Genomic DNA, 9,668 nt, shown 5'->3' on the forward strand with positions numbered 1-9,668 from the left:
ACAGCGTTAGCCAGGATAGTCTCCATCTCCTGACCTCGTGATCTGCCCACCTCGGCCTCCCAAAGTGCTGGGATTACAGGTGTGAACCACCGGGCCCCCTCTCTTGGCTTTTATGCCCACTCTTTAACTACAAATATTTATCTCTAGCTTAGGTCTCTCCCCTTAACTCCAGATTTGCGTAGCATTCTAACATCTCTACTTGGACTGGTATTTCAACTTACTTCTAAAACTGAACATCCCAATCTGCCCCAATAACCTATTATAAACAACTGGGAGTCATTCTACTCTTCAACATCCCTTACCCTAATCTAATAGGGCACTAATTTCAGGGATCATTGGCACATTACATACTTTTAAGTCTTTGTTTCCTGATCCTTATATGGGAATAAGAGAGCTATCCTATAATGTTACTGTGAGGAATAAATGGATAAGATAAAGCCCTAACTCCTCTGCATATCAATCATACTGTTGTCTGGCTCTTATCTCTCCAGGAACTTTCTAGTATGTGCCTTGATGTATGCTATATGTCAATCTACAAGCACCTGCTCTTCCTTCTTCCTAGAATACCTTTCTTTCCGTGTAAAATTTCTCATTCTTCAAGACTCGGCTAAAAACACTATTCTATGCTGCTTTTCTTAACTCAAAACAGTGTAAGTTCCTATGTTGTCAGTACTGTATCTTGTCCACACCTCAAACTACTGCAATAACAGTGAGATCTTTGAGCACATGGTCTGTACCTCAACCACTTTTCTATCACCAGTGTCTAGAATAGTTGGGCATTTAAATAAAGTTTGCTAAATAACTGAAAAATCCAAAATAAATCAGGAAACCATTTATAAATCACACCAATCTTGCCTGGGTTAAACAATAGAAAGTAACACTTTTGAAAGAGAAGGTAAACAGGTGTCAGAGGGGCAAGAATGTGAGCTCGAGGAAAAGACAGCTACGAACTGTGCTTTTAACAACTCATTATTTGGCTACTGTATTTCCCAATCTATTCTAACACTAACAAGAATCTGTCTAATTGTGACAACATCTGTAAAACCATAGTTACCTAATTTTTCTTCCAACTCTTTTACTGAAGACAGAGGATCATTTTGTACAGAAGGTGATTTTGCTAAGGAATCCTAGATTTTACAGGGGGAAAAAACAAAACAAAACAGAATAAAAATCAGAATCAGAATTCATTTTCCATAATGAACCGGCCATCATGTTAAGCATAAGAAAATCATTATCAAAGAGAATTCCTACAAAAAGCAATTTGGTCACAGATTTTCCCTTGTTAGACCAGAAAATTAATACTGACCTTACTATGCATATGGCATTTACTATTAAAAAAAAATAGTAACCAAGGCCAAGATAGATAACCTGATACATCAAATACACATGTAATAAGGAAATGAATAAACGACTTTTATTCTTTAATTTTTAAAGAAAACCCTAAAAATTTTAGCAATACCACCAAAGCTCACTCTCTTGCTTAAAAGTGTTCTTTACAAAAGATAACTAGACATTTCACACAAGAATGAAACTCAAGTTTTTTCATGTTTAGTTGTTTTGCTAGCGACTGATAAACTTCTGACCAAGACATTTAAATCCCTAATCATTTACTCTTCTATAAACTCAAGATTTTAAAATTATCTAAAACTCCCCAAAAATAAATGTAATAAACTGGACATACAACATGGAAATGTCTAACGCACTTTTCAGAAAGTTGCCACTTGAACTTGAATGGTAAAAATTTACTTTTGATGTCAAGGTGTAAAAATGTTTAACGTATATATTTTAGAGTTGAACTAAGAATTTATTTGAAACAATACAATTCAAATGAAGAGTACCTTTAATAGTATCAACTCTGCTCTCGTATCTCGTAATTCTGATTCTTTTTGTTCTAGTAACGGCTTTAGGTTTTCATGTTCCTTTATAGAACATTTTTCTTTTTCATTATGGATTTCATTTTTGTTACACGTTTGAGATACTTCTTCAACTTGAATTAGAAGATTCTGATTTTCAAGCTTTGTTTTTTCATTAGCATTCTTTATTTCTAGAAGATCAGATTGCAGGGCCTCTTTTTCTGACTGGATTTCTTCTAACTCTTTCCTTAAGAGAACTTTCTCTTGCTCATAGTCTCTCAATAAAGACTTAAGTTCTTCACACTGAACTACACTCTCTTCTTGAAGGCACTTAATCTCTTTTTCTAACTCGAATACCTTTTTATCACACTGAAAAACCAGGTTGCATTTTTCCTCATTTTTTTTTGCCAAGGATTCACCGACTGCCTGTAGGATATTAACAACATCTTTCTCTTCACCGTCTTCTGAAACTTCAGACCCCATATCTTTAAGAAAACCATACAACTGAGTTTTGACAAATAACTTCTGAATTTGTTCATTTTCAAGCAATTTATTTAAATTATCTCGCTCTTCAACCATTAACTGAAGTTTCTTTTCTAATTCAGTAATATGTTCTTTAAGGATAACATCATCTTTTTGAGACAAAAAAACTTCCAAATCCCTACTCAATTGTTTTTTTTCTGAACTGAGTTTATTGTTTTCCTCATAAAGAGACTTCACTTCAGCTGACAATACTTCTTTGTCTTCAGAGAGAACTTTCATTTGAACCATAAGTTTTTCTAGTTTTTGGTCATTTTGATCCTTTTCTTTTAAAGTCTCCTCTAGTCCTCCTGTTAATTCATTTACCTTTTGTTCTAGTTCACTGTTGTACTGGGTTGTCTGCTCTACTTTCTTCCCAAGTTCAAGAATCAATCTTTCTTCCCTCTCACATTTCTTATGGAAATTATCCATTTCTTCATAGGAATTTTTCAGTTTATTTATAAAATCATCTTTTTCCTCAGTAAGAGAATTTATCTTTGCTTCTAATTCTTTTAACATGGTATCTCTTTGACTGAGACTAAGTAAGTATACTCCATTCTTTTCTTCAAGGTTCTTTATGGTATTTTCAAGTTCTGGTACCAATTCTTGTTGAGATAGTAACTTTTCATTTTCTCCCTGGAGGTGATTCACAGTTTCGAGAAGAGCATCTTTCTCAGTAAAGGCAGTTCTGAGCTTCTGCTGCAGTTCATGAACATCAGATGCTTGCTGTTGCTTCATTGATTCAAATTCTTGACTTATTTTTCCAGCAGATTCCCCCAGTTCTGTTTGTAAAATTTCCATAATCTCTCGTAAACTCTCATAATTTAAAATTGCTTCTTGCTTTTCTTGCTGTAGGTTGTCACACTGTTCCTTAAGACCCTGTATTTCAAACATTAATGTTAATTTTTCTTTTTCTGAATCTGACAAAAATGTCTCATTTAGCTCTGATATTTCTTTTTGATGTTGTTCCTTAAGGCTCTGTACTTCTTTGTTATGCTGTTCTACGGTACAGCAAAACTGTTTATTTAAACCTGCTAGCTCAGATTTTAATTTTTCAATTACACAGCCCTGTTCTTCTTTAGCTAGTAATAATTCATTAATTTTAAACTCTAAGTCTTCCCGTTCATGAAAAAACTCATCCTTTATATGTTGAGCATCCATTTCAAGTTTTAACTTAAGATTATTCATATAAGTTACCTCATCTTTTAAGATGCTATGTTGAGATTCAAGTTCTTTTAAGGTATCTTCTAAGTGTTTGACTTTTTCATTTACTACTTGTTCTACAAATGTATTTTCTTGGAAGAGAAGAGAACACATCTGATTGTCTTGGTTTGCATTTGAGGTGGCTTTCCTTAAATTTTCTAACTCACATTCATATTTCTCCTGGATGTTCTTTTCACTTGCCTCACATTGTTTTACTAAGTTCTCTTTTAGCTCATTCAACTTATTTATCTCTGTTTCATGTTCCTTAGCTGATGCTTCAATCTGGCACATTAATTCTTTCACCTCTTCTTGGTGTATAGCTTTCAACTGTAAAAGTTCCTCCTGCAAACTATTAATATTTTTTTGGTAATGCTGAGAATTAGCCTCAATGATATTTTGGAGTTGAGTAACTGTTTCCTTCTTTTCATCAGTGGTAGCGTCTAATTGCTTTTGCAGATATAAAATTTGCTCCTCAAAGGCTGGCCTAATTTTCTCAATCTCTTCTTGTAGTTTTTTAACATTATCTTCAGAGTTGTTCTGAAACTTAAGTTGTTCTGAGAGCTCTAATTGCTTATTCACTGCTTCTTCCAGTTCCTTTTGTAAGTTAGCTTTGTCTTCACTGTATTTGGCACGTACTGCCATCAATTCATTTTTCAAATTTTCAATTTCTTTCACATAGTTTATATGTGATTGTTCCAACTCCTTATGTGCATCTTCCATCTTAGTTATAGAATCCTATTACAAAACATAAGCACACATAAATTATTTAAGTAAGACAAAAGAAGTCTCTGCCCTTAGGAAAAATAATAGCCACAAACTAAGTAGAGAGAAAAGTAAATGAGAATAAACGTATTTGGAGAAACATGATACTGATATTCCAATAATTCTCCTTAGGTGCTGCCTATCTAAAGTATGACAATATACATCTACAATATTAGATCTACAACTCAAATTAGCTCAGACCTAATACGCAAGAAACAGAAGCATGTCTCTGAATAGCCTAGAACTAAAGAGATAACGGTATTTAGTCATGTGTGAAAATCAACTTACTTTTTTTTTGCTTTTATTAAAGAATAGCATTATAGCTGTAAAAAAAATAAAGCAACAAGTAAATTCACCTCTGTTGCTGTATAGTTAGGTGATTCAGTTATTTTTCTTTTAAAATCTCAATCTCAGTTTCTTTGTTTATATTACAAAATGTTAATCAGATTAGATGCTTTTTAAAGTCTTACCTCTAAAATTAGTGACTACACTATATAAGTTAATAAAAAAGAACACTAAAATATTGACTTACCTCAACCTCTTGCTTCATTTTTATATTTTCCTTTTTCAGAGAAAGACACTGTTGCTCAGTCTCTGCTTTTTCCAGAAGAATAGCATCCAGACGTTCAGTTAATGCCTATTTTAGAACAGGATTTATATGCCTGGGGTTAAAAAAATGGTGGATTGACCACATGCATAATTTTCTCCTGACCTTTTCAAAACACACTAAAGTGAGAATAAGAGATTTTAAAAGGTAGAATACATTAAGCAAAGAGAAAAGGAGAAAAGATATAAGGGTAAGAGAAATTTCAACACATTTTTGGAAAACTGAATTATGGAGGAGGATGAACTGAATTAGAAGCAGGAAGAAAGCTATAACCTAAGGACCTACACAAGGAAACACATATGAGAACCTGGCAAATATTTTGCAGAACTGAAATGCTCAGAATTGGAGGCAACAGATATTGTTGAGGGAGGTGTAATGTGTGGGCTCAAAAATTGGGGATTGGTCAACAATCTGAATAGGGACCAGTCAGAGAGTAAGTAAGAAATAATCTATGTCCTTCTCCCATCAGAGACAGGTTATTCTCTGCAGAAATTAAAGAGGAAGTTAATGAGATGGAAAAAAAAAACTCAATAAGCCAAGAGTCAGCTCTTTTAAGACAGCTAACAAAATAGACACCTTTTAGTAAAACTGATCAAAAGACAGACTTTCCAAAAAATAATACAGTGTAAAAGGATGCACATCTACATAAGTCGGGCATGGTGGCTCATGCCTGTAATCCTAGCACTTTGGGAGGCCGAGGTGGGCCGATCACCTGAGGTCAGGAGTTCGAGACCAGCCTGGACAACATGGTGAAACCCTGTCTCTACTAAAATATACAAAGAAAATTAGCTGGGTGTGGTGGTGGGTGCCTGTAGTCCCAGTTACCCTGGAGACTAAGGCAGGAGCATTCCTTGAACCCAGGAGGTGGGGGTTGCAGTGAGCCAATATTGCTCCACTGTACTCTAGCCTGGTCCAGCGTGGGTGACAGAGCAAGACTATGTCTAAAAAAAAAAAAAAAAGAAAGTTAAAGAAAATTATTATGAGTAACTATTTGTCAATAATAATGAAAACTCAATGGAAATGGATTCCTATAAAAATAAACCTTGGCCAGGCGTGGTGGCTCAAGCCTGTAATCCCAGCACTTTGGGAGGCCAAGACGGGTGGATCACGAGGTCAGGAGATCGAGACCATCTTTGGCTAACACGGTGAAACCCCGTCTCCACTAAGAAATACAAAAAACTAGCCGGGCGAGGTGGCGGGCGCCTGTAGTCCCAGCTACTCGGGAGGCTGAGGCCGGAGAATGGCATGAACTCGGGAGGCGGAGCTTGCAGTGAGCTGAGATCCGGCCACTGCACTCCAGCCTGGGCAACAGAGCGAGACTCCGTCTCAAAAAAAATAAATAAATAAAAAATAAACCTTTACTGACTCACAAAAAATTTAAAAAGCATAATGCTATATTTAAAAATCAAAAAAACAGTTAAAAATTGTCCACCAAAGACAACAGGAGGAATAGATGGTTTTTAAGCTGAGTTCTATCAAATTTTCAAGGAACAGACAGATCATCCCAATTTCATACAAACTTGTTCAGACAAAGTAAGAAGCAAGAATAATTCCCAAGGTATTCTATAAAATCAGCATAACTTGAAACCACTATCCAAGTACTTACAGAAAGGAAAAATCAAAGACCCATTTTATGACAAATCTAGATGCAAAAATCCTAAATAAAACATTAGTACACTATCACTATTGCTAATCAACAATTGTTATTAAAGACCTCAGCCTGTAAATAAAGCTTTAAGAGGACAGGAGGTGGCCAGGAGTGGTGGCTCATGCCTGTAATCCCAACACTGGGAGACGGAAGTGGGAGGATGAATGTTTAAGCCTCGGCAACAGGCGAGGCTCTGTCTCAAAAATAAATTAAAAAATAAGACGTGAGGCATAAAGACAAAAAAAAGTTTTTTTCAGATGATATGACTGTTTATATAAAAAATCTAGAAGAATCTATAGGTAATTAGAAACAACAGAGTTTCACAAAGTAGATATAGGATTAATACACAAAGTCAGTTCCATTTCTGGATACTAAAGAATTAGAAAATACAGTTAAAAAGAAGACAGCATTTACAATGGTATCAAAGAATATCAATAGTCTAGAAAAAACTTTACCAGAAGATGTGTGAAGGCATTCCACAGGGGAAACTATAAAACTACAGATTCCACGCAATTCCAATTAATTGCAATGAAGTTTTTCATGGAATATGACAAGATTCTAAATGCATATGGAAAAGTAAAAAACCAAGAATAGCCAGGACACTTTTGAAGAGAACAAAGAGAGGACTTACTCTCCTAGATACCATGATTTACTATAAGGCTATAAAAAATAATAAAGACAATACAGTATTGGCAAAGGCACAGACAACCAATGGAATAGAAAAAAGAGTTCAGACAATTCAGACAAACACAAACATTTTTAACTATAATATTAGATTAATGGAGAAAGACTATTCCATAATTAAGGTTGTAAAATAGTTATTTATATTAAAAAATACTTCGAACCATATTATAAACAACCTCCAGATGGATTAATATTTAAATGTCAAAAACAGAGTTTTAAATTCTTAAGAAACCTTAAGATGGCCGGGCGCAGTGGCTTATGCCTATAATCCCAGCACTTTGGGAGGCCAAGGCGGGTGGATCACAAGGTGAGGAGATTGAGACCATCCTGGCTAACACAGTGAAACCCCGTCTCTACTAAAAATACAAAAAATTAGCCAGGCGTGGTGGCAGGTGCCTGTGGTCCCAGCTACTCAGGAGGCTCAGGCAGGAGAACGGCGGGGACCCAGGAGGTGGAGCTTGCAGTGAGCCAAGATCGGGCTACTGCACTCCAGTCTGGGCGACAGAGCAAGACCGTCTCAAAAAAACAAAAAAAAACCAAAAAAAACCATAAGCTGGGAGAAGGTATTTAACACATAAACAACAAAAATAACAAAAAATATGTATTTTAAAAAATTCTACAAACCCGTAGGAAACCCATTGGCCCATTAAGAAAATGGATGTTGGTCAGGCGTGAGGGCTGATACCTGTAATACCAGCACTTTGGGAGGCTGAGGTGGGTGGATCACAAGGTCAGGAGATCAAGACCGTCTTGGACAACATGGTGAAACCCCGTCTCTACTAAAATACAAAAAATTAGCTGGGCGTGGTGGCACATGCCTGTAATCCCAGCTACTTGGGAGGCTGAGGCAGAGGAATCGCTTGAACCGAGAAGGTGGAGGTTGCAGTGAGCTGAGATTGTGCCACTGTACTCCAGCCTGGCGACAGAGCAAGACTCTGTCTTAAAAAAAAAAAAAAAAAAAAAAAGAAAAAATAAAATGGATGTTATACACAAAAAGCATACTTTCAATCCAGACCACATGATCTATCATTTTATACCTATTTGGCAAAAATAAAAATGTATGACAATGCCTAGTGCTGGAGAGGATATGGATCCACAGTATCCCTTGTACATTGCTGGTAAAAGTTATTTCAAATACTTAATAGTGGTTTGGCACTATCTCCCGAGGTTGAACCTTCATGTAACTTTTGACACAGATTTCACCCATTTACTTATAAGAATCCTTTGCACATTTATAAAGGAGATGTATACGAGAAGGTTCATTCTGCTTGTACTCCATCGCATAAACCTCAGCATAACCCCAACATCCATTAACAGTCTAGTTCATGAATGAACTGTTATTGTAATACAATGTCATACTCTATAGCAGCATGGTGACATGCAATGATACAGATGAGCTTTAGAAAAATATTAAGTGCAAAAAGTCCTAATACATTACAAACAACGTGATACCCTTTTAGTGAAGTTAAAAACTAAAATGAAAAAAAATTATAAAATGATACTTATAAATGCCATAAAACTTCATAAAAGGAAAAGGAATGATGAACATGGGACTTAGGATTATGGTTTCCTGAGGTGTGGGAAACTAGGGGGGGTGGAGTAGCAAGGGGGTGGGGATTACACTGCAAGATGTCTATTATTTTAAAGATCCTAGCTTTTGGGGTAGTTCATTTGTGATTATATCACAAATAATTAAATTGGAAGGAAATGGAGACAATGCAAAGGAGGCAGAAATAAAGTCCAAGACAGAAAAAATTTATTAGCTCAGAAAGATTATAGAACTTGTTGAATCTTTAAGATGAAAACAGAATATTCATATATCAAGAATGAGCTCTTTGAAATATTTAACATCAAATAGAAATTTTAATACAGTGATAGAAAAATTAAAAGTGGATGACATTTCTTCTTAGACAAAAGGGAAAACTATTGAGAAAAAGGAAAAACACTATTGAAAATATAAATCCAGATGAACATTCTAGAAAGTTTTGTGGCATACTCTATATATAGACTGTTTCCTTCAACTTCTATAATCAACAAGTTCTTTCTTGCCTGCCTCTTTTACATACAGTATAAAAGCTAAAACCTAAAACCCCTGATTTCTCAGATCAACAGCATGAGGATACAGGAGCACAGGGATGAAGAGTGTCTGGGTCCTGATGACATCACTGGAAGACTGCACCAGCCTGAGAACTGCTATGTCTAAACTTCTTAGATGAAATAATACTAATTTAAAAACTATTATTTAAGAAAACAAAAACAAAACAGATGTAGAAAAATTCAGAGTTCTATATCAAGTTACAGCTATCATTCAAACGTGAGAGTAAAATAAAGGAATATTTAAATACAAGACAATACAAAAATTTACCTACATGTGTTCATTCTTAGGAAGCTA

At 35.3% G+C, this 9,668-nt stretch overlaps 1 protein-coding gene across 1 annotated transcript in view; it reads right to left on the reverse strand.

Annotated features, from left to right (window-relative positions):
* GCC2 (GRIP and coiled-coil domain containing 2) overlaps positions 1-9,668 on the reverse strand; it is an 82,176-nt gene that overhangs the window by 46,347 nt on the left and 26,161 nt on the right. The window contains exons 5-7 of the mRNA XM_011980557.1: positions 4,870-4,974; positions 1,839-4,310; positions 1,055-1,127 (exon numbers count right to left, since the gene is read on the reverse strand). Coding sequence (XP_011835947.1) covers positions 1,055-1,127; positions 1,839-4,310; positions 4,870-4,974 — 2,650 coding nt within the window. The remainder of the gene's footprint in view (positions 1-1,054; positions 1,128-1,838; positions 4,311-4,869; positions 4,975-9,668) is intronic.

The sequence above is a fragment of the Mandrillus leucophaeus genome, unplaced genomic scaffold, assembly GCF_000951045.1.
Source record: "Mandrillus leucophaeus isolate KB7577 unplaced genomic scaffold, Mleu.le_1.0 Scaffold214, whole genome shotgun sequence".
NCBI lineage: Eukaryota > Metazoa > Chordata > Mammalia > Primates > Cercopithecidae > Mandrillus > Mandrillus leucophaeus.